Source organism: Ambystoma mexicanum, chromosome 1p (genome assembly GCF_040938575.1).
Source record: "Ambystoma mexicanum isolate Mex_15411 chromosome 1p, UKY_AmexF1_1, whole genome shotgun sequence".
Taxonomy (NCBI): domain Eukaryota; kingdom Metazoa; phylum Chordata; class Amphibia; order Caudata; family Ambystomatidae; genus Ambystoma; species Ambystoma mexicanum.
In genome coordinates this window covers 1,325,991,925-1,326,016,962 of record NC_090921.1, presented here as the reverse complement: position 1 = coordinate 1,326,016,962, position 25,038 = coordinate 1,325,991,925, and the positions used below count along the sequence as shown (strand labels likewise).

Below are 25,038 nucleotides of genomic sequence, written 5' to 3'. Positions count from 1 at the left end.
TGCTTAAGGTGAGAAAGGAGTGTGCAAGACAGTGGGCTCATGTAGTAGCATTTCTCGCCGTTTGGCACGCTGTTTATTATCTCTGCATTTATTAGTGCATAGTCTAGCTGAGCTATGGACCGATTCGTTGGGACAGGCATATGGTTGGAGATCGGTAGATCCTCTTCGGCCCTCAACATTCCAGCATCAGTGAGGTCCAATTGTTGACGCTCAGTGAACAGATCCGTCACAAGATCTGCAAATGGGGCATCGGTCACAGCACTGACGACGGTGACTTTTTTCTTTTTTAGGGCATTAGCTAGTTCCGTACATTTGATGCCTCCGCTAGCTTCATGTAGCCATTTGGTAAGGGTGTTCAATGTAACAGTAGCATCAGCACAGATTTTTTTATTCAGTCTGACATGGCCCAGGGGAGCAGTAGAAGCTAAGAACAAATTATAAGTACAGTTCAGCACAAGGCTGACCTGAGAAATATGCAGCTATGTCGATCTCTTCAGCGGGAAAAAGCAAAGAGCAGCATTTGTCATGTCCATCAGTTATGGACAGGAGCAAACACTGCCAACACAAACAACACTCTGAAGCACTCTGCTTTGCTCCGCGAGTGTTTGAAGCATAAATGCAGGCAGGGAGGAATCAGGACCCAGCAATAGCAGCAATGATGGAAAGACTCACACAGTCCAGGAACAGAGTAACAACACAAACAACACTCTGAAGCACTCTTCAAGTGCAAGTGATACTTTTGGAGTGATACTTTTTTATTGGGATGGCAAACAAAGTGCCAAATCTGAGGTAGGCCCCGGAATTGATTACTGACCTGATAGTTGTTGTGTACATATTTATGTGGTTAAGGTGATGTATATAAATTTTATATAAATGTAGTATAAAATGTATATCAAAGATGATATCTATTTTATATCAAATGTATATTTTGTTGTATAAAGTGTTTTTGTAGTTTGATACAATGTTAAGATGATTTGATATAAAGTGAATATAAAGCATGGGAGCATGCGTGTGCGCAGCTGTCTGTTGGAGGGCAAGTGAGTTGTGAAGGTATATAGACTGCGAATGTTAGGGTTTTGTCATGGCGACTCGTTGATGACACGAGAGTGGGTTTGTTTTTTGAAAATAGTGCTGATGCAATGATTTTCTTATACTTTTTATATAGATTTAACATAAGTTGGCGTCCATTTTATGAGAGATTTTATTTAGATTGAATGTAATTTTTGGCGCAGTAGCCAAAGTCACAACTTTTTTAACCAAAGTTATATAAAGTTGGCATACATTTGATAAGACTTTAAATAATGTTTATATAAACTTCATATTATTTTTATATAAAGTGGCTGTGCATTTGATACACCTTTAATACAATTTATATAAAATGGACATAGTCTAAGAATTTCAAGAATGTTTGATATAAATTATGATTGAAAGGGCTGTGACGTCATTGGGGATGGGCTTTACAACCTGGATATATAGCTTTTGCAGCGGGCTGGAAAATACATTGCTTTAAGAGCTTTATAGGGGTTATTCAGGAAACAGCTATTATGAACAGCTACACTTATGACGAGGGGAGAGCACCCCCAGGAAGCCCAGGGGGTTCCGAGGATAGTTATACCCCTTATTGTTGTATGGAGAATGAGGAGCTGAAGATTGCCCGTGATGTGTTGGCGGATTGCGAGACTGGTGAGCTCTGCAAGAACATGTCCACACTCTCTACACTCTCTTTCATCAACGAACCTGCGCTTACTGTTACAGTTACGGGGGCGTCTTTTGGAGATTGTGTTCAAAACATTAAGGAGCATGTGTCCGTAACACTTGCTAATCTGTAAATGGAAACCTGGAATGGCGATGACGCGGTTTTGGAGCAACCATCTGCAACCGATTGGGGATCTGAGGAGAGTGGATATGAATCTATGGTTTTCCAGGTGGATGCGGCCATGACACCCGAGACTGCTTATGCTCCATTGCACCAGCAGCAAAAATGGGGGAGCCAAGTGCTTCAGCTATCGGACTTGTTATCCGGTGGGTATATTTTAAAGCAAGTGTTTGTATTTTGTAGGTCATAAGAACTATCTATAGTTAAAACTATGCATATTTGTTTTGTCTGCAGCCACTAACCTATACAGTGGATGGTGCTGAGGAGAACCAGGCTGTAGCAGAGACTATGAATATTCACTGTGTTTACTGTTCAAACCAACTTGAAAACTCAGGGGATTCTGAAAATATCTTGTGTAAGGCCTGCGTTTTGCTAATGGAAACCGATAGCCTTAAAAATGATACGGTTACACCACCTGTGACCTGGTTTGATATTTTGGCCACCTAAGGTTTTACAGTTATTAATGGGAAAACGTGTTTAAAACAACACTTTCACAGATGGTGCTCCGGGCACAAATTGACGACTCCCAACAGGATGCTCACGAATGTTTGGAAAAAGCTCACACGGATAATTCGCTTTGTAAAATATGTCACAAATTGAGCCCTAAAGGCATTGTAGAAATGATGCGTTTGATACAGTCGCTGACACAGCTAAGGGTCGGTTTAGGGAAGGAATTATGCTTGTCTTAAAATTGTGAGCTATACAAACTGTGAATAATCCCCTTTTGAAAATGAAGCAATTGAGACGGGGGGTGTCCAATGTGTGTTAGAAGTATCATTGAGAAAACAGTTTGCAAGTGGGGGGATAAAGTATATCAAAGACAGTATGGTAGAGCAATGTCCATGGAACCCCATAAAGTGACCGACGAGGATTGAAACTGTAAAGGTTTTCATATGTATTTGCACTTATTTGCAGGAAATAAAAAATGAACATCTGCTGGAAAGCCATCAATTTAATGTGAAACACGCCATTGAATGTGTACAACGATAATTGCTGGGTTAACTTAAAGAACATCTAGGTTTTATATGCCCATGTCTGTTATGTTTTCTGGAGGCACCACCGGAGTTATACAGGAGAAAATGTAAAAATGGTGTTTGTATCGAAAACATATGCAGCCACACCAGTCACCTGCTAATGGCCAATTACTGGGAAAAGCATCATGAAGGGAATTTTGCCGATTTAAACTCGCCGGTGGGGTCCTCATTGCGAGTGAAGGCGGCCCACTTGCAAGAGAGTTTTCGCTGTGTTAAAGGCCAGTGGCTGTTTGACAGGGAGCTTTATGAATTTTTGTCACCCATTTCTTTAGTATGAATGCTTGCTTATTGATGCAACCAAAGACAATCTGTGTATGAAGTAATTGTTGATACATCAACATTTTTATAAAAGAATATCGTTGTGCAACATTTGACATCTCGAGCTACTTAATGTGAATAAAATCTCAACAAAATGTTTTAAATGTCAACAAAAAATGTGTTTTATAAAACCTGGTTGTGTCTTTATGTTGAGCTGTGGTGAACATGCCACGCATAAATCTGGCATAAATATTATGACAACAGGTTCTTTAAAGAATGTTGCCCCCGTCACGCATTATACGTATGAACGAAGAAAACGTTCAAATCAACAAGTGATATGTGTTATTATACATAATAAAAATGACCGCATAATAAACAGTCAGACCATTTTATGATTAGTAAAAAGATTTGTTTATATATAAACAAAAGTTATACATAAACAGTTTAATAAAGAAAAGTCAAACATTTAATACAATAGAAAAAATAAACATACAGATTCAAATGCCCAATGCTCAAACAGGTAGAAGGACATGTCACTTATGCTATAACAAGGGGGCGTGTCCTACCCTCGATGAATCAAAAAGGATGCAACCAATGGTTTAAGTGAAAACTAGTTTTTATACCCTTATGGGTGCCCATATAACTGGGGCAGCCATTGTTGGAAACAACACACTTGCTACTGATGAACACATATCTCCTGCTCATATGAAAATTTCAGCTTTTTGTTATTAGTTGGCTGATGCTTTTTCTTTTGCACAATATTTAAGTTTTGATACATACACAACAGTACATGGTGATCATTATAGTGAACAAACACATTATTGTATTAGAAATCCATTGTAACATATTTACAGATGTCGTAAAGTGTAAACCATCCACTTAGACATTGACAACTTATTCATAAGTGGAATGTCCCAAGTGATTAGGTACATAAAACACAGGATGAAAATGCGAATGAAGGAGACATAGCTTGTAGGTCTCCTATGCCCGGCTAAGGTCCGACCTCATATTTGGTTATGTCACTTATGCAGCGTAGATGCTTTAGAGATAGAGATATGGCAGGTGTGCTCAGTGGAGAAACTTTGCTGAAAATATTGGGGGGGACATAACCTCTGAAGAAAAGGTGCCACATTCAAATGAATGGGGACATAATAGTGCACCATGAAAGTTGGGGGGACAAACACCCCCGTACGGCCCTAAAATTACACCCATGGGTGTACTGTGGAATAGTAAAGTGGCTGGTAAAGATTAACATTAAAATATTAAATAGCCATAGGGGTGCATCAACCCGCCTGGTACCAATGTTCTTTTATCAAACACAACACTGAGCATTTTTTGTAGTATGACGGTACTAATATCCCACTATTTTTTATTGCGTACTATACCCGGATGTGTAACGACAATAGACTGTGGGGTGTTACATGTATCTTTTTGTACAAATGATTGTACCAGCTCTTTTAAACTGTCAAAATGCATTGTAGCAGTGTTGTTAACATTTAACATTATTACCTTTTACTTTCATGCTGACAGCTCCTAGAGATGTGCGTTATGCGTATGCTTTGGGACCAACGGATACAAGCTCCACAATGTATTCTTCAGGAGATAACTCGTTAGATCCCCTAGATCAAGGTTGTCCAACGTACGGCCCGCGGGCCACAATGCGGCCCGCCAAGCCATTTCATGTGGCCCGCCAGGCCGTATGTTGGACAATGCTTGAGTAAAAAAAAAATTTTTTTTTTTTTTTTTTTAAATGTGCCTGTGCGCAAAACTACTCTGTGCTCTGTTCGGGACACATAAAAGAACAAGACGAATGAGAATTCTGAGCGCACACTCACTCTACTAGACTGCTATCAGCATCATCAGTCACAATATTTTTGGGGGGAGACTTGGAAACATTGACCTGTGGACACATAAATAATCGTATCAATAAACTTTCTCTGCCTTTTTTATGGCGAATGCCAATTTCGCCACATTCATTTGGGTCAATTTTATTGCTTTTTTTTTTTACCACAAAAACCGGTGGCAGAACCCCTGCACCCTCACTTTCTATATACCTTACCCAAAATGACCATCTATATTTTTTTGGTAAAAAAGCGTAAAAAAATGCGGCAAAAAAATGTTTTGTCGAAATTGCCATTCAGCAAAAGTGGGCAATAGCAAATAATCTACACACTCAAGAACAACCTTTCAAAAAATGCTCTCCAGAAATGTATAGAAAGGAAACAAAATCCAAATCAATGGGAACCAAAGTTTTCGTTTGTTAGTGGATTGAGTTTGTTCACAAAATGGATCGGAGTACACTTCGAATAGTTGCTGCAGCTCTGGAGAAAATACGAGTGGTATGATAGGTTATTTATAACGCGCTTAATACCCATGCAGCAGTGATCCCAATCATAAAAGTGAAACAGGCAAGCCCAACAGGTATAACTTTTTTTCACTCTTTTGGTAGCGCAGTCTGAGGGCAGCCTATACCCTTCAGGAGAGGTGTGAGCTGATACAGTTGCAACACAAAAAACAATAGTACTATGTTCCCAAAATACCTTAGTTCTTGTTTTTCAGATCTCAGCAGAGACAGGCTTTTCAGCATCAGACCAGAAGCATGGGTGCCTTTGCGCTGGGCTGGGGTCAAGTCGGAGAGCAGCAGCGATGGGCCCCAATGATGCAGTTCTGTTTGGCAGTGGTGCTGATTTGTGGGTAGAAAACGCTGGGAACAGTAGGCTGTGCCAAGTGGATGGCACTGGAAGACTCAGTGACCTCTGGGCCCTGACAAGGGAATACTTGCCTTTGGCGCTGTGCAGGCTCGGCTGAGACAACACGGCATATGGTTACGGCAAAGATGTCAAAGCTTCAGCATTGTCATTGAGCAGAACTCTGAGATTCAGGGGAGGTGGAGCGTCGAGGTCCAGGATGATTATGATGGTGTGAATGGGGCCAGCGCTGAGCAGCTACGCTCAGGAGGGCCATGGGCCCGTGTGGGGCTGACAGGCCAGTGGGCAGACTGCAACAGGCCTGCTCAAGCCATCCTGCTATTTATACAAATCTCGGGCCGAGCAGCACCTGATGGGAGAAAGGAACTGCGCTACAATCTGCTCTTCTGCTGGGCTTTGCCTGCTGGAGCTTCCCCCTACACGCGGGACAGGCAGCTCTGCAGACGCTCAGAGCTTCCGGGAATTGGGGGGTTGGGGCTGGGTCAGAGCCTGCCTTCTCACCCTCGCTTAGCGGGGCTTCCTAGAACTGACCCAACCCCTGCCCTCTTGCATGCAACTCATACTTAGCTGGCAGGGGAGAATGTGATCTCAAGGGCAGATCTCCCAGGGTGAGGCTTATCCATTGCACATCGGATTTGCTGACCCCTGCTATGTTCCCAAATGCGGGATACACAACAGCATTATTTCTGGTAGTGGGGGACTGCGTTCGCGCTCTCCCCCCGATTTATTGGTGAAAGAAAAGGTAAAGTGTGCACTAGGCATGCTAGGTTGCATACTTTTAGATTGTGCTCACATTGCGTTTCTTCAATTAGGTTCACCTTTGGGTTATCACTTTTCCATTTTTTTATCTGTTGAATTAAATTATGCTTCTTTCATCACCACAGAAGTAATGTGCATTACAGAGATAAGCTGCCATATGTATTGGGCACACTGCACATGCTCAGGCAGCATCAATCATGCTTTGTACAGGACAATGCTGGCCTAAATTGGGAACAGCCAGCATAGACATGTTGCTACAGAGGCATATTTTGGGTACAACCAGCATAACGATGTGTTACATCAGTGACAGTGCTGTCTTACACTGTGGACACATTGATCATTAAAATGTGTTGTGTTGTAAAATGTTCTTTTCTGCTGTTGGTGACATGGAATTTTCATGTTCCCCTTTAGAACTGATTGTACACTTATGGCTTTTTGGTCACCTTTTCTGCTGTAAAATGCACCATTTCAACCCCATATTTGAAAAAAAATTCTTGGGGGGGAAACCCCCCAAACCCTCCCTAGAACCTTGTAGCTCCCTCGCTACGCTCGGTCGCCCCCACTATTTCAGAAAAATATTAACATATAGACACTGAAAGAAATCACAAGCAACTAACCTTTGATCACTGCCCATGACATTAAATGCTATCCTTGGGACTGCATGGCTATCACTGCCTGTGATGCTATTGTGTCAAAGGTCACACAATATCGCTTTTTAATATACTGCTTTGGGTGAGGTAGTTGACTTTTGGCTCGCCGGCCCACTGGGTGACAAAATGTTAATGCTTTTAAGGCCGGAGCAGGGGCAAGGAGGGTGGTGGGCAGGACAACCAGGGTGGTAGCTGCCCTGGCAGAGTGCAGACAGCCTTCAACCAGGCACTCCAGGCGTGTTCTCCATCCCTTTCACAGGACTGAAGCCCCGGGACGGAGAACAGCCTGGATACTACAGTTCCCAGCAGGCTGTGTTCAACACAAGCCTGCTGGGAGGAAGATAGCCACGCCCCCAGCCGCGCCCACACCAACGCACATGCGCGAGCCGCGCCCAAGGAACGGGGCTCGCAATTCTGACCAGCGCAGAGGAAGGACGTGTGGCAACCAAGCTCCAGAGGCACGCCTTTCGCGGGGCACCCGCCCGCCGTAGTAGAAATCCCGGCCCCGCGTACACATCAAGATAAGTGCCGCTTGCAGTAATGCGTGCAGCCCGCTGACATAACTTGAAGGGGCGGTGTTAGAAACTGACCCCCCTGAAGCCAATCTGCACTCCGGACCCGCGGAAAGCATGACAGGGGGAAGCTAGGCTCTCCCGAATTAACCCTGCATGCAAATGGAATCTAGGCACATACGCGTTTACCCGCATGAGAGTGGGACTGATAACCGCCGCATGTGTTCTTAGACAGTGCTTGGTTGCATGAACCCACAGTTCTGACCAACTAACCTAAGTTAGAGCCACGCAAGGGGACGTGCTCTCTTATTGACATTCTTGTTCCTCCTTTCAGCGGAGCTTGACACCGGAGGTGGCACCGAGGGGAGCCAGTACTACAGGGACCTGAAAGGACGTTTGCTTGGACAGAAGACGAAGCTAAGTGTTTTAAGGCTTGTGTATCTAGAGTATTGCATGGGGTAATGTGATATTCGTTGTATTACTGCATGAAGGCAATGCAGAATTGTTAAGCAGCAGGAAGGGTCACGTTTGGAAACCTTGCATGAAGCAATGTAAGGTATGCATAGAACATTAGCACCCGTAGCACAGGATGTACAGTGTCCTGGTTTAGGGGCTCCAGGACAAAGGCCCCCTCCAGACCCGGGGCATATTGTGTAAATGAGAGAAGAGTGCAAGGACGGAGTACCACTGAATCAGGATCAGGAGCCAAGGAGCATGTGTACCTAAACTCCCCCAACCCATCCACAACACCTCCCTAAACCTCATTCCGGTGTACCTAACTTCCTCTACCTATCCACTCCACGGACCCTAACCCTCTTTCCCCGAAGGGTCAAGGTGGCCTGTGTTATCCTCTCCCAGGTGCCGAGACCTAACGGGGAGGGAGGCGTTTGTCCTGTCTCTGTGCCAGGAAGAACCAGGATCTGACAGTATTTGCTCACCCTCTGAGACAAGGTAGTGTAACTTTAAAGCATTTGTGCGGCCACCGTATAGCGCATCGCAGAGGTTTAAAGTATCGGGCAGATTCATCTTTTCAAGAAAACGGCACACATCAGGATTGTTCTGCACCATCAAGCGCCACTCGTGTTGCCATATAGTGACGACGCGAACACCGCAACTGGCAAGAAAGGTCTGTTTTTACAGAGTGCGTCTATATAACTGGTCATAAGTAGTGCCGGTCAAAGCGTCGAATGCCTCGGCGGGATAACAATTGGGACATCCATGATAAAAGCAGCTGGTAAATTCATAGGCTGTTTCCACTCCTTGAATCACTGCATAGCTGTCCAACCAATATTGTGTGTAGCATTTCTCACCCGCACTAGTTAGGGCATGCTTTATAGATATGTCTGTTTGTGAGATATTTAGGAGCCACTGAATAGACGGTGTAGAATAACATTTTTGCCGACTATGATATGAATCATTGGGCAGCAGCATGATTGTTTCAGGTTTTGGATATAGCTGTCTGTAGATCTGCATAGTACTATTCAGCGTGATATTTTGAAAAGGACTGCTGTACGACACATTTATCCCACCCTTTCACGACTAGTCATTTGAATGATCCTTTCCCTGAACAAATTACAAGCTTGTCTAAAATGTTGACATCTTCTTGACAGTAGGCCCCGAACTCTTGGCAAAAGTCAAACACTCTGTGTTTATTCACCTTCTACCATGCCATACACTGGTCTTTTTTGCTAGACATCATGTATTGAACGGCGTATTGGTCCGGGGTTGGAATCGGCCCTATGTAGTTTCGGTTAGCAGCTGTGTGAAAAGATGGAGAAAGAAGCCCTTTGAACCAGGAAAACTAAAAGCTTTTGGAAGCCTGCTGAGTTTCATGAGCAAAACATTCAAGGAATCAATAAACTGTATTTGTAGAGCTACCACAAATATTCCCATAAACTTGGCACCCTGGGTGATAAGTTTTACTTTAATTTTTTCCTGAACCAATTTGCACAACACAAAGTACCCATCATAGAATTTGGAATTATGTGCTAGAAGGTGTATCCTGTCAATTTGCTTGTAACAAAAGTGCTTACAAAGGCAGCCACACAGGACTATTCTGTAAATTACCAATAACTGTAACCTGTTAGATGTCTGCCATAGATATAGTTCAGTTGGTGGGTTACATTCTCTTGATGGGCCATGTCATATACTATGTAGTTCTTGGTTTTATTTTGAGGTTGCCCGCTTGTTATGTAACACAAGTGTTCAACTGTATTGACAACAGAAAGCTATGACTCTCAGGAAGTCAACGTGTGGTTCGCACACGACAGCCCCTAATGCCGCTCTCTGAATGTGCGTCTGTTCAGACAGCCCCGTTACCTTGCCAACGCATTTTTCCTTAAGCGTTTGACACTCTTCTCTCAAAGAAGGCGACAGTAATATGGACAACTGTGTCTATGTTTGTTTGGGAAATGTGGTGGCAGTGCCGACAAAGATGTTTAGCCCCCAGGAAACCTTTTAAATTGAATATACCGTAGAAATGGTTGTCATGGTGTAAAACATACAAAGTATTTCTGTCTGATTTATCCGTTAGCGGGAAATACAGCCACACTCCGTTGTTAAAATAGAATACCTTGATGGGTCTATCAAAATATTTTTAAAGAGATGTAACTGCCCAAAACCTACCAGTGTATCCGCCGGGAGCACAGGTTTCTCATGTACTTGTAAAACGTTTTCACGTAAATCGCCATCTGTTGTGCTCTGCGGTTCGATAAACCTATGAGACTAGAAGGCAGACCGAGATTTAGGGGCCCAGCCACCTGCCTTTGGATTTTATGATGTGGTGTGCAGAATTTTGCCAAAAGTTTTATAAGCACCACCGGAGTATGGCCTGACAACTAGCGCCACAATTATAAGCGGCGAAAAACATAAAATACTAGTCTAGCTCTGAAGAAGCTTTCCCATTCTCCAAAAATGGCAAAACGCAGATAGTATCACGGATTGATCACCTTGTGAACAAGGGTCTGTTTAAGCCCTTAGCCTCCATTCTAATTTGAACAAAATCACTAGGCCCAACAGTTTCTAATATCTGAAAGACCAGTGTTTCCACAGCATCTGTTATGACTGTTAGCCCATGTACCAGAGAGTGCAAGTGGTTCAGGTTCATGGATCTAAACACCTCACATTGCCCCATGGCAGATAATGTTTTATAACTTCTTTGATAAGTTCACACATTTTCCAAATAAACCAGTAGATCAGATGTCTGTGGGTGTTAGTGTCTGTGGGGGGTTAGGCCTATTGCATCTAGATAGAACCAATCAGGCCTTTTTTAAGATTTTAAATAGGAAACACCACAGAGCTTGAGTTCTGGCCCATTTTGCCTCCTGTTTTTGGGGGTCTGTTGAAACAGAGAACCGCCGCCACACTGCACAATTAGCACAGTTGTAACATTGGGTCAGACAGTGTTTGTGTTTTTAATTTTACTCGGTCTCTCAGAACAGAAAATTGTGGGGGCTTGTCTTTGGGTGGTTTTTGTTTTCTAATACGTATGGTTTGCAAGTAGTCATTAGTTGATAGTCATAACTGTTTGTGCTAATCTGATATGTCTGGTGTTTGTTGTATTTCCGGAGCAGTTGTTAACAGGGATCTGGTTATACTGGGCCTAGCAAATGTTGGTGAAATATCAGATGAGCAATCGGTTGAGAAAACAGCAATGGCGGATGCACTGTGTTGGACAGCAGGGGCCTTGTCTAGCATTGTAGAGGACAGCACCTCTATGAATCTTTCACAAGGTGCACCATTAGACACTCCAATAGTGATGGTATTGTGGTGCACAACCGGACCAGCGGCTATCGTAATATCTGCCTGCAACCCTGTGGCTAATTCACAAGCCTACGCCACTAAGGCATTAGTATCGCACCTCAGATGCTTTAGTAATGTCAAAACAGATCCCTTTCACATTTTCAAAATCGCTTTGAAACACAGATTGTACAATGTTCTTCTTTTGCAGTACGGTTTTAAACTTTTTACAATGCTAATTAATTTGTTATAATTTCTTTTTTTTAATTGGGTTTCCCCATCTGATTTTTGTGACTTCCCCCATTCTGTTGGGATCTGTTTGGGCTATGCTCTGTATTAACGCGATGCATGTATTAACAGAAGGCGGAGGAGGAAGAAGAAACGTCGCTTAAACTCGGAAGGTTCAAAAGCACTAATAGCTCAAGAGCTCCCGGTGAATCCACCTTGTGATCTCACCGCTGTTTATCCCATTTTACCTGAATAATAGCACAGCATGCGCTGTCGAACATGATACGGCAAACAGACGAAAGCAACATCTCAATGACGTGCAACGCGCATTACAGCTACATCTATTCCATAATTATATCTGATCCCTTTGATTGCTGTACAGCCACTGAATAGGCTGATTTGCTTTACTTTTGGCCATTACTGATGATCGACCATCCATTGTGCTCACGAGGCGTAATACTGAATAAGATGGCCGCCCTCATATTTTGGTAAAGCTTCTTTGCACCGAATCGTGCCTATCTCGAGCCCCGACACCGGATTGGTGCTCAGCTTTTCTTCAGCACCAACCAGAAGCCAGCAGGCGTGAGCCGGTTTCCTGCACGAAGGCGCTGAACAAAGGCACCTGTCTTGAGCCTGTCTAGAGTCAGACTAGAACAGCAATAATATCTACCCTTGTTAATGACTGTGTAAGCCTCACCGTACAAGCTGCACCTTTCAGCCAACTACGTTTGCTGACCTGACTTAATTACCGGAAGGCTGTTAGATGCCACACTTGGGTCTCTGCCACTTCCCTGCCTCCCTAGCTAGAGCGTGCCCCTACTGCACCACGTACATGATTGTTGAAGAACACTGCCATAACGTTATGTAAGTACTATGTATATCATTGTTACTTCTTTATATTGTGTATGCTATCGCTCGTTTGCCTCTTACTGCCAGTAGCCACCAATATCTCGACTTGTCACCTATGCTGCAACCAAACTTAACAGTAGCCAGCAACCTATCTCCCGAATAACGTTATGCGCCATCGACCGTCGCATCGCATCAGAGCTTATGAGTAGCCCATCCTGCCAGTACTTGGATCTTGTTCCCGATGTGTACTCTCGTATTACATGATGCATCTCCTATCTACCAAGCATTCGTAATGCATGTGATGACTCTCAGTGTGCCATAAGTACCTGGATGTCACTATTGTATGCTGTCACGTCCCGTTGCTGATATGATATAACTTAGCCTAGCATACCCGAGGCCACCCATAACCTGAAAGCTCCCATTTGTGCCATATTAGACTGCTCTTGCTGGCTGTTGCACTTTCTGCACTGTCGTATTACCTAATGACATGCTTTGATACATACTGCATTCTATGTGTGCCCCTTTACAACCAGTATATACAAACGGGGTGTAGTCCTGTCCTCAAGAATTAATGTCTGCAATAACTTCTTGTAGTGATTATTTAAACCTTCCTAATCATCCAGATGAACAGCTAACAAATATGTGTCGCTGGGGGAGGAACCATCCAACTACTGAGATTGGTCTACATCTGCCTTTTTATTATTTTGGCTAGACATCTAGCTTTCATTCATTTTTTTCTAGAAATGTTAAAACAAGCCTGACTTTTTGCAAAACAGACAAAAAATTGTGACAATATTGTGGCGTTGCCCCGTGAGGGGATACGCACGCGGCGGCGTGACGTTGCACGTCGCCGCGTGCGCCTTAAATAAACGGGGCGTTCCCGGCCGCGGCAGAGCGACCGGGGAGCCCGAAGTGTGCAGACGTATCCGAGTCGAGTCTGTGTGCGGATGGGCTCGCGAGCACGCATTGGGGGCACCCAGAGACCCCCAACAGTGGCGACGAGTGTCGGATGCCCGGGCCCGGCGGTGAGCGCGATCCCGGACAATTTTTCATATTACGATTGAAACATCCGCGGATGTTTCACATCACGCCGAGGCCGCGGACCACACGCGGCTGGCGGCCATCTTGCCCACGAGGTGGAGGATCTTCCAACAGCTCCGGTTTGGAGCAGGAAGGCCATCCAAGCCTAATTTTTGGATTTACTGACTGCGGGCAGTACAACCCGCAGGCCCATGCCAGAATTTTGACATTTTGGCAAATTTTCAGGCGATGACGTCGTGTTGTAGCTGGAAGATGGACTGAGGTGGCTGGGCCTTCTCAGCCCATTCCGTTTCAAAGCTCAATTTTTGGGAACATTTATCCACGGATCCTTTTCAGGACCCTCTTCAACCCCTTCATCATCATCACGTGGGGGATGACGCTCCAGTTTCTGCGGCCCACGTGGACACAAGGCGCCTCGAGGTACTATCCTTCAACCCTTTCATCATCACGTGGGTGGTGGCAGTGTGGGGAAAGGTGCAAGTTGCGGCCCTTAGGAGTGGAACAAGGGTGCCTGTGCGCTTGCGCCTATGAGTGATCCTGGTGCCCTGGAGGGTGCGACTGCCACGGCCTCGGAGGATTCGCAGGATGAAGGCCTAGTAGACCTGTTCCAGCAGAACCCCCCACAGCAAATCCCGCGTCCGACGACGTCTGGACTGCCTGCGCAACCGGTGGGTGCCGCTCCCCCTCCGATCCAACCACCACCCCTGGCCATGGCCCAAGCCAGGGCGCAAGCGGCCCTACAGCCGATTCCGGAGTTTGATGCTACGGGCCCCCCCTCCAGCCTGGGGCCCCGATGGAGGAGATGGATTGGACGGCTGGACATGTACTTTCGGGCCGCCCAGGTCACGGACAATGACAGCAAGGTGGCCACGATGCTGTACTCCGCAGGAGCGACCGTGCAGGAGATCTTTGAATCATTAACTCCAACGGACAACTCCTATGATCAAGCCAAAGCCGCCCTCCTCGCGCACTTCATCCCCCTTGCCAACGTGGACTTTGAAAGGTTCGTCATGCTGTCGGCCAAACAGAAGGAAGAGGAGACGCTTGACACCTTCTATGGCCGCCTGCGCCGCCTGTCACAAGGGTGTGCGTGGGGGGATGCGGAGGACATGATAAGGACCATGTTGATCCAGGCATGCTCATCAGGCAAACTGAGGCGACAAGTCCTAAGAGAGCCCGGACTCACTCTGCCCAGGATCCTGGAGCTCGGGAGGTGCCATGAGGTGGCGGAGGCTCGAGCCAACAAAATGGAGGCCGGATCCCGCGCTGCGAGACCGGAGGAGGTGTGCGCCGTCTGGCGGGGCGGCAGAGGAGTGCGAAAACCCGGCATACCTCCCAGAGACAGAGCGGGGAAGCTGGTAGAGTCGTGCCAGAAGTGCGGATATGACCTCCCCCACTCATCGGAGTGCATGGCAAAAGGAAAGATTTGCGGACGCTGTGGTGTGCCTGACCACTTCTCGAGGGTGTGCAGGGCGACTCTGCCTGTACTTATTCCGAGAGGACAACCCCGTCTATGGGCCCCGCGGCAATACCGCCCGCCGAATGTAGCTCAGGTGGAACAAGTGGAACCAGAGGAGGCGCTGGCGGAAGAAGTGGAGGAGGAGGATGAGGAGAACATCTTCTTCGTCTCCAGCATGGAGGTCCTCAAGGGAAGGAGCAGAAGACAGCCGAGATGTATCGTGGAGGTAAACTGCTCGCCGGTCCCAGTGCTAGTCGACACGGGAGCCTCTGTCAATGTCATGGCGAGAGGACATTACGCTGCGCTCAACCCAACCCCGAGGCTGGCGACGCCAAGAGCCCGCATCTTCGCATTTGGTGGGCGGGAGCCCCTGCCACTCGACGGGGCGTTCGTCGCCAAGGTGGAACATGACGGGTCGAAGATCAGGGCCCGCTTCTATGTGACCCCGGTGAGCAGCAACACCCTGCTCAGCTGTGCGGCAGCGGAGGCCCTTGGCATAGTCAGCTTCGCCTATTCAGTATACTTGGAGGACATCAACGACCTGCTGGACAAGTATGCTGACATCTTCAAAGGGATCGGGAGGATGAACGGCGACCCCGTGAGGCTCCACATTGACGAGTCGGTACAGCCCATAGCCTTGAAGCACAGGCGAATTCCATTTCATTTAAGGGACCAGGTGGACCGGGAACTCGATAACCTGGTGAACCTGGACGTAATTGAAAAGGTGGAGGGCCCCACACCATGGGTATCCCCCATTGTCGTAGCGAGGAAACCTAAACAACCGGACTCCGTCCGAATCTGTGTGGACATGCGATTGCCCAACAAGGCCATCAGGAGAGAACGACACCTGACCCCGACGATCGATGACATCATTGCTGAAGTGCAAGGGGCCCGGTTCTTCTCGAAGTTGGACTTACGAGCTGGGTATCACCAAGTTGTTCTCCACCCAGAGTCCCGTTATATAACGACTTTCACCACCCACAGGGGACTCTATAGATACAAGCGTCTGAGCTTCGGAGTGTCGTCTGCAGCCGAGGTATTTCAGAACTTAATCCGAGGCGCTCTCGCGGACCTGGAGGGCGTCCTGAACATTAGCGACGACATTCTGGTCTTTGCGAGGACCGAACCAGACCACTTGAAACGCCTAGCCAAGACCCTCGAGAGGCTGCAGTCGCTGGGGCTCACCCTCCACAAGGACAAGTGTGAGTTCCTCCGCCCGACCATTGAGTTTTTTGGTTTCATCTTCAAGGAGGGCGGGGTATCTCCTGACCCCAAGAAGGTCCAAGACATCAAGACGGCACGCCCCCCTGAGTCCGCATCAGAGGTGCGGAGCTTCCTGGGAATGGTGACGTACTGTGGGCGCTTCATCAAGAATCTCGCCTCGAGGTCGGAACCTCTGAGGGCCCTGACGAAAAAGGATACCATCTGGCAGTGGGGCCCGTTAGAACAGTCGGCATTCGAGGACATCAAGGGTGCCCTGACAGCAGATGACACCGTGGCTTTCTTTGACCCCGCCCTGGAGTCGGAGATTGTTGTGGACGCCAGCCCGTTTGGCCTCGGGGCGGTCCTCACCCAGGTGGGCAGAGATGGGGGAATAAGGCCCGTGGCATATGCGAGCAAGGCCCTCTCCGAGACCGAGCAGAGGTACTCACAGATTGAACGGGAGGCCCTGGCGGTTCTGTGGGGCTGCCGGCATTTTCGGCTCTATGTACTGGGGAGACCCGTGACAGTGGTAACAGACCACAAACCACTGATTCCGATCATGGCCGGATCCTCCTCCAAACCACCAGCCAGGATCGAGCGATGGATGCTGGCCCTCCTGGAATATGGCGTCACCTTAATCTACAGGCCGGGGGCCAATAATGCGGCTGACTACCTGTCCAGGCATCCGGTGGGCAGGGGCGGACCCGCACAAGAGTCGTGTGCAGAGGAAGCCGATGATCATGTCAGCATGGTGGTCGAGAGCGCCACCCCCAATGCAATGCCGCTACCCGAGCTGGAGAGCGCGGCAGCCAATGATGAATGCTTCCGCATCCTGAGGAGCTCGATGCAGTCGGGGTCCTGGAAGGCCGTGCTGGAGCTGGTGGCAGGGCGCACTCAAGAAGCCAAGGTGACCCTCGAGCAACTTTGGAAGGTGAAGGATGAACTGTCCTTCACGGAGTCGGGCCTGCTGCTGCGGGGTGATCGCCTGGTGGTGCCGGGCTCCAAGGTCCACGAAGTTATCAACCTGGCACACCAGGGACACCAAGGGGCCGCCAAAACGAAGGCGAGGCTGAGGCTGAAGGTGTGGTTGCCCGAGCTGGAGAGAAAAGTGGACGACTTTGTAGCGGCCTGCGTATGGTGCCAGGCGGCTTCCCCAGTACAGCGGGAGCCCGAAATTGAAGTAATGCCACGGGGGACCCGCCCGTGGGAGGTCGTACATGCGGACTTCGGATCCACGGCCGTGGGTACTCACTTCCTAGCCATCGTCGATGAGTACTCGCGATACCCGGAGGTGGAATTCGTCGAGTCGGTGGCGTTTGAGCACGTGGTGGGCGCTGTGGAGAAAATCTTTGCCACCCATGGGTTCCCCGTGATCCTGTGCTCGGACAATGGATCCCCATTCCAAAGCGCGAGGTTCTCGGAGTTCCTCGAGAGCTGTGGAGTGGCCCACCGGAAGGTGTCCCCGTTGTGGCCCCGCGCGAACGGGGATGCAGAGAGGCTGATGAGGACATTAAACAAAACGTTCCGGATAGCCCAGGGACAAGACCAGCCTCTCCAGCGGGCGCTATACCAGTTCCTAAGAGTGTACCGCACCACCCCACACGCCTCGACTGGGGTGGCCCCGGCTGAGGCTCTATTCCGTAGGTGCCCCCGAGGTCTCCTCCCGGAGGTGCAGGAAAAGGTACCCGGCGTAATAGACGACCAACGGGTGGAAGCGGAGCGACAGGCAAGGACACATCAGGAAAACCTACGGCGGGGTCTTCGTCCGCAGCGGCTGGAACCGGGCGACGAAGTGCTGATTAGGAATCGGCATCCCCATGGGAAACTCTCGCTTCCATATGAACCCGAGCCGCTGGACGTAGTGGCAGTGAAGGGATCGATGGTAACGGCCTCGGACGGGAAGTCGGCCGTCACCCGAAATGTGAGTTTCTTCAAGAAACTAGGGGACTCTCGGACTGAACTCCCGCCTGACCCGGATGAGACTGTCCTCCCGGATGAAGATACCCCCCGGGGGGAATTCTTGGGGTCACCAGAACGAGACACTGGAGCGGCGGGGAGTCCGGCGGCTGAGGTAGGTGGGAGGTACCCCCAGAGGGCTGGGCGAGGGAGACCTGCCTACCTCGGAGACTACGTGCTGGGGCCGATTGACTGTGTTCCGGAGTGAAGGGTATCTGGGAGGCTGATAATAAAAGGGGGCATGGGTCTTGTAAGTTCACAAATGATATTGTGTGCAGTGATATGTTTGACGTGTCTGTTTGTTATTGTTCCTCCCGGAAAAAGGAGGAGTGTGGCGTTGCCCCGTGAGGGGATACGCACGCGGCGGCGTGACGTTGCACGTCGCCGCGTGCGCCTTAAATAAACGGGGCGTTCCCGGCCGCGGCAGAGCGACCGGGGAGCCCGAAGCGTGCAGACGTGTCCGAGTCGAGTCTGTGTGCGGATGGGCTCGCGAGCACGCAGTGGGGGCACCCAGAGACCCCCAACAAATATGCAAACATCAATCTTTGAGTAATCCATACAGTCAACACCACCAGTGACATGCATAGTACAACGCACGTGGCACTCTGCTAGGTGTGGTGCACCTCGCCCGGTGCCTCACATCGCCTTCTTGGACAATTGGGTGTCCCCTCGCCCTTATGCCCTAACGTTTCTCGGCTCCCCTGCATATGAGGTCTCTTTCTGTAAAATCTTCACGTTGTATAGTGAATTGTGTTGCATATCCGCCCTGTATGCCAATTGTGTGCACTTTGCCATGTTGGCTCCTTACTGTCACAGCTCGCCCAACGTATGTGGACACTAAAGCATACATATTGTTGCCGAGGCCCTACATACTCATTAAAAAGTGCTTGTGTACTCTGCTCTGCTTGCCACTTGCTCCTTGATCCAAATGGCGTTTACACTGGCAAACTGTAACACAGGTTGAACTTGACCTGCTCCATGCTAAATGCGCATTTCCAGACTTTAAAGCTTGTGCAAGCCCACAAAGTGTATCTGCCTAATGCTTTATCCATTCGGATACTAGCCATGCTGCCGCTAAAGCCAGTGCTTTCATTCCTCATGCACGGCTCCACCTACCTTATCATGTCCAAAATAGTACCAGTCACAAGCTCCCCCATCTCCAAACACATGGACTCTAACCTGGGTCTCACGTCTCAGCGGTGCTGTCACATGTCTCCCCATGACTACTCTCCCACGCTCAGATGACATCCCGCCTACTAAATTCCTGCAACCTTGTCTCAACACAGCTCTGTACCACCACTAGATGCTCCCCTCTCCAACCCTTAATCTGGATCACACCGACCATGATCTCAGTCTAGCCCTCTCGCGAGCTACAGCGACTACACCACCACCAGATGCTCCCCTCTCCAACCCTTAATCTGGATCACACCGACCATGATCTCAGTCTAGCCCTCTCGCAAGCTACAGCGACTACACCACCACCAGATGCTCCCCTCTTCAACCCTTGATCTGGATCACACCGACCATGATGTCAGTCTAGCCCTCTCGAAAGCCACAGTGACTACACCACCGCCAGATGTTCCCCTCGCCAACCCTTGATCTGGATCACACCGACCATGATCTCAGTCTAGCCCTCTCGCAAGCCATAGCTCTGTACCACCACCAGATGCTCCCCTCTCCAACCTTGATCTGGATCACACCGACCATTATCTCAGTCTAGCCCTCTTGCAGGCCACAGCTCTGTACCACCACCAGATGCTCCCCTCTCCAACCCTTGATCTGGATCACACCGACCATGATCTCAGTCTAGCCCTCTCGCAAGCCACAGCGACTACACCACCACCAAATGCTCCCCTCTCCAACCCTTGATCTGGATCACACCGACCATGATCTCAGTCTAGCCCTCTCGCAAGCCACAGCGACCACACCACCACCACCACCACCAGATGCTCCTCTCTCCAACTCTTGATCTGGATCACACCGACCATGACCTCAGTCTAGCCCTCTCGCAAGCCACAGCGACTACACCACTTGCCTCGCTGCCATCAACGGATTGCACGTCCCAGCCAATCCAACCCAATCAAAAAATATACATTTGATATTAAATAGATATCATCTTTGATATACATTTAATACTAAATTTATATTAAATCGATATCAAAAATCATATGAAATGGAATGTGGAACCAAGTCCGGAAACAGGAGGCGTTCCCACCTGTCAAAAATGTAACATTGCAAAAAAGAGGCCCCCATATACAACTAATTTGCACCCAATTCAGAACTACTTTTGGGACTCATTTGTGCACGGGCATGCAACTTTGCCATTCATTTTCACATGTTAATCTGACCTTGGATGTATTTATTTATTTATTTTAATCTCTTTATTTACATTTTTATTTAAAAGGTAATAACAAACAAGGACCTTGGATTTTTTAAGTGAGTGATTTATTAGATGATTGTGTATTAATGATTAGAATAGATAGTGATGTATTAGAAAGGGAAAAGTTGCTTACCTTGCCTTTCCTGCACTGTAACATTGTCACTTTGGGGAGACATGAACAATTGCGCTGTTCTAGCTGCCTTCACTTCATACTGGCACAGGTATCCACTTTGACTCCATGCCTCTGTGCGATTCACCACATGCACTGCATTTCTCTCATCCATGGTCAGTTGCACAGTGTTAATAGGGTTGGCCACACCCGCTTGATAGAAGTACACAACGGTGTCCTGGTGAAGAGGCGGTACCACACAGGCCAGCTGGAAGCCCCCAGAGTCAGAGTTTGAGATAGAAATGTTGGGTTTCGGTAAATCACCTGCAAATGTTGGGGAAAAGATATTAGAAAAGATGCACAATAATGAGCTACAGGAAAGCAACAATGGTATCAATTCACAAAACACATAGCAATTGAGTAAATCTGGCCCAATGGCATTCACCCTTAAGCCTCAGCATGGAACAGCTGGGGGTGTTGCAACTGTCTCTGCAGTAATGCCCTGTTTTGCTGACAATGCTTTTTCAGAGGGTTCTATGTTCATTCATCGCACGTTTTTTTGGCTGCACATTTTGCGGAAAATGTTTTGCTGAAAAAAAAAAATCTAATTTGTTTTTATTTGGGGGAACCCCCTAATCCTTCCCCATCTCCATATATGTATTGCCTATACACCACCCCAACATTCTGCTTATATGCCCTACCGTATTTTTTCAATTTTTTTTTCAGCAAAACATTTTCCGCAAAAAGTGCTGTGAAAAGAAAACGGTCGATGAATGAACGTCGTACCTTTCAGAGATATCCTTTCATAATGGCTGTTTTTATATAGCACTTGCTATCAGAGTTTCTGTAGGAGTTGATTACCCAATGAAATGGTACTCAATGTATCACCCTCCAAAGGAAACAAAAAAAGCCGAGGCGGCCATCCCAGATTCAAATCTGCACTTAGAGGGTTGAACAGAGATGTCCGCAGTGAGCACTCAACTCACTGTGCTATCTGACAGAATAAATTGATTAATGTTTATTGAGAAATTCCATCCTAATACGACGTGTAAATCTATATGGCGGTCAATATTAAATTTCAGATTTCAATCTGAAAAATAACTAGGGTGTTATGAAAAAGATTACCCCAAACAAATTGTCTTTTAAAATTCATGTAACAAAGATAAGTGATTAGCCTTCATCCCATTTTTGCTGTTGTGGACTGCGTCTGGTTCCTAAATCTCCAGTACGACAGTTTAAGACCACATATCCATGACTATGCCTATTAACTTGCTGTCCTGGGGTAGGTGCCATTCCTACCTATCCTGCACACATCTAAGCTTTGGAAAACCTGACCATTCCTCGATAATCTGTATTGTGTGTAAAGTGTATCTATCTTTCTCTAAATGTCATTGCTAGCTATCCTGGACTATGTCCCATCCAAAGATATCCTGAACCATATAATGGCCAATTTCCCATTTCTATTCTCAGCGATCCTGAACCATACCCCCTTTCTAGTTATAATGGCCAATTTCCCATTCCTATTCTCAACGATCCTGAACCATACATACCCCCTTTCTAGTAATACTGGCCAATTTCCCATTCCTATTCTCAACGATCCTGAACCATACCCCCTTTCTAGTAATACTGGCCAATTTCCCATTCCTATTCTCAACGATCCTGAACCATACCCCCTTTCTAGTAATACTGGCCAATTTCCCATTCCTATTCTCAACGATCCTGACCATACCCCCTTTCTAGTAATACTGGCCAATTTCCCATTCCTATTCTCAAGGACATAGCATTAGTAACCTTTCAGGAAAACATCCCGCTCCTAGTTAGCCTGACCATTGCTCTATTCCCAGTTCTCCTGAACTATGTATCATTAATAGCTATATTTAATAATTACTCATATCTGCCTACCCTGGGCTAGGCCCATTCTGATGGTATGAAGTGAAAATCTCCCTTTTATTTTTTCCAGAACAGAAAAGCCGATTTAGAAAGACCGCTCTGAGACTGCTCACAGACCAGGGCTGAGACTTGAACACAGTGGTCATGTTGATGCTTCATGGTCATGGTATGTCATTGCAATTCTTCTTGCTGAAAATAGCCTATTTAAAGAGATATCTGAAGGCTTCCCAAGTTTCACCCCGTTGACCACACAATACGAAGTACAATTGTGCCCCTGCATGATTCTGAAACCAAAGTGATATTTTCTTTGTGTGTGATAGGTTGTGCACCCACTCATTTGCGGTTCCTATGATGTTACAGAAATATGTTTTACTGAAAACTGTTTTACCAAATGTTTATTCCGATATTTTTGGGGGTCCCTCGAAAGTCCTCTGATTTTTTCTAGTTGTAACCCCACCGCACTATTTTTTTTTAAATACTGGGGGAAAAAAAGCGCTAATATTTTTTCAGTAAAACATTTTTTCCAGTGAAGCCATTCCAGTGACATCACTGGGTATCCTCACTTGCACCGGGCTAATGTTTGAACATACCGTACTACAGCCATTCCTACCAATCCCACAAAATACCATGTTCCCTGTGCTCAGGGGTGGACTCGGAACCAAAAGAGGCCCTGGAAATAATTTTCAAAGTGGCCCCACATTACACATTTTCAACAAGCCCAAAACTTTCCTATGGGGAAATTTAGAAATACCACACAAAAGAGGCCCAGGCTGCAGAGGCCCACCGGGAAATCCCCAGAGTTCTCTATAGGCCGGTCCACCCTTTCCCTGTGATCCCAGCTATATGCCTTTCATAGGTTTTTTTGGACCATGTCCCGTTAATACCTACTCTTTACTAAAGTACATTCCTAGTCATTGTGGACTGTGTCCCATTCCTATCTATCTCTGAGTATTTGCCCGGTACGTGTTTCCCTTTCCTTGCCATCTCTGGCAATATCCCATCCTATCTAGCCTGGGATCTGGACCATTCCTATCTGTCCTGCACCGTGTGCCATTTCAAATCTCCCGCCCTTCATCTCTATGCTATTGGTCCTCGATGACGTCACACTCCCAGCTAACTCCAAATAGGTCCCATTCAAAGATTTGCTGCTGACTTGCAGGAGCCGAAAAGTCCATTTTGTACCCAAGGAATTTCAGGAAAATCAGAAATTAAGTGTGATCCTGTGACCTTCCTATCAGTTTTTGAGTGATACCTGGCTGCCGGTTGCCCAGCGTGTCCATTTCAAGGCCCTGTGCATAGTTCATTGGGCTATCCATGGTCAAGGGGCCGAGTTTCTGCAGGTCAAATTCTCTTGCTATCTCCCAGAGCGGGATCTACGCTCTTCCACTGCGGACCTCCTTGTTGTTCCAAGATTTCATCGTACTAGAGTCGGTGGTAGGGCTTTTTCCATAGCCGCAGCCAAACTGTGAATAAGGGCCTTAGTCTCTAATCTCAAAACAGCCTAAGAATGTTCCCTTTTATTACTTGGGCTTTGACTCCATGGCTGCATCACATAAACCATTTATGAATGTATCGGAAGCACTCACCTGAGCACACTGCACTGGCTGCTTCCCTGGGATTGCAGTTATGCTGACCCCAGGGCATGGCCCGGCACTCGCTGAGCTGTCTCTCCGTCCCATTGCAGGTGACGTCATCTAGCCAGAATTCGCCGGATCCGATGCCAAAGGCGGCATTTGCTGGTGCCGACAGAACTGCGCCACAATCCAGCTGCCTGCACACGACCTGCCCTCTGCGCGAGTCCCAGTTGTCATCGCAGACGGGCCCCCAGCGACCCTGGTAGAAGATCTCCACTCGGCCCGCACAGCGACCAGGGCCATTCAACAGCATTATCGGCTCTTGATCTGCAATAGCCCAAAATAAACCCGTCACATCTTTTGTACTTTTTAAATCCGAGAAAAACTGCAATCACCACTGTAGTCAAAAGGTGCAGGAGGCAGTGACAATCTAGCATTTTATTTACTTTACAACAGAGTACATGCTAACCAAGCTGCACACCCTGCACGCTGAAGCATTTGCTTATGGCGAGTGCCTTGCATAAAGCGCTATTTCACCCATGAGCCTCTTGGTGCCGCTGCTTGCTGAATGGTAGGTGCACATGTATGCAGGGCTTTAAGCAGGGTAAGAAATCGAGGGGGTAACCCTCATTTGGGAGGCGTGGCTTGTGGGAGGGGCGTGGCCTAAAAAAAGTTCGCAAACCTAAATCGCAAACCTAAAGGTATGAACTCAAATATATATAAATGTTATATATTTGTGTGTGTACCTTACTTTTGTTTGTGTACTTTTCAAGTAATTTTTTATAAACCTCGAAATATGTCGAGGAATCCCCAG

The 25,038-nt window shown here is 47.4% G+C and overlaps 1 protein-coding gene and 1 non-coding gene across 2 annotated transcripts in view; one reads left to right on the top strand and one right to left on the bottom strand.

Annotated features, from left to right (window-relative positions):
* Window positions 1–24,546, bottom strand: part of LOC138453656 (deleted in malignant brain tumors 1 protein-like) — a 198,610-nt gene extending 174,064 nt beyond the window's left edge. Inside the window, exons 1-2 of the mRNA XM_069606698.1 lie at window positions 24,237–24,546; window positions 20,785–21,084 (exon numbers count right to left, since the gene is read on the bottom strand). Of these exons, the coding sequence (XP_069462799.1) occupies window positions 20,785–21,084; window positions 24,237–24,537 (601 nt within the window). The 5' untranslated portion in view covers window positions 24,538–24,546. The remainder of the gene's footprint in view (window positions 1–20,784; window positions 21,085–24,236) is intronic.
* Window positions 6,436–6,597, top strand: LOC138462483 (U1 spliceosomal RNA). Its single transcript, XR_011265083.1, has one exon. It is a non-coding gene; the product is annotated as a U1 spliceosomal RNA (small nuclear RNA).
* Window positions 24,547–25,038: the final 492 nt, after the last annotated feature.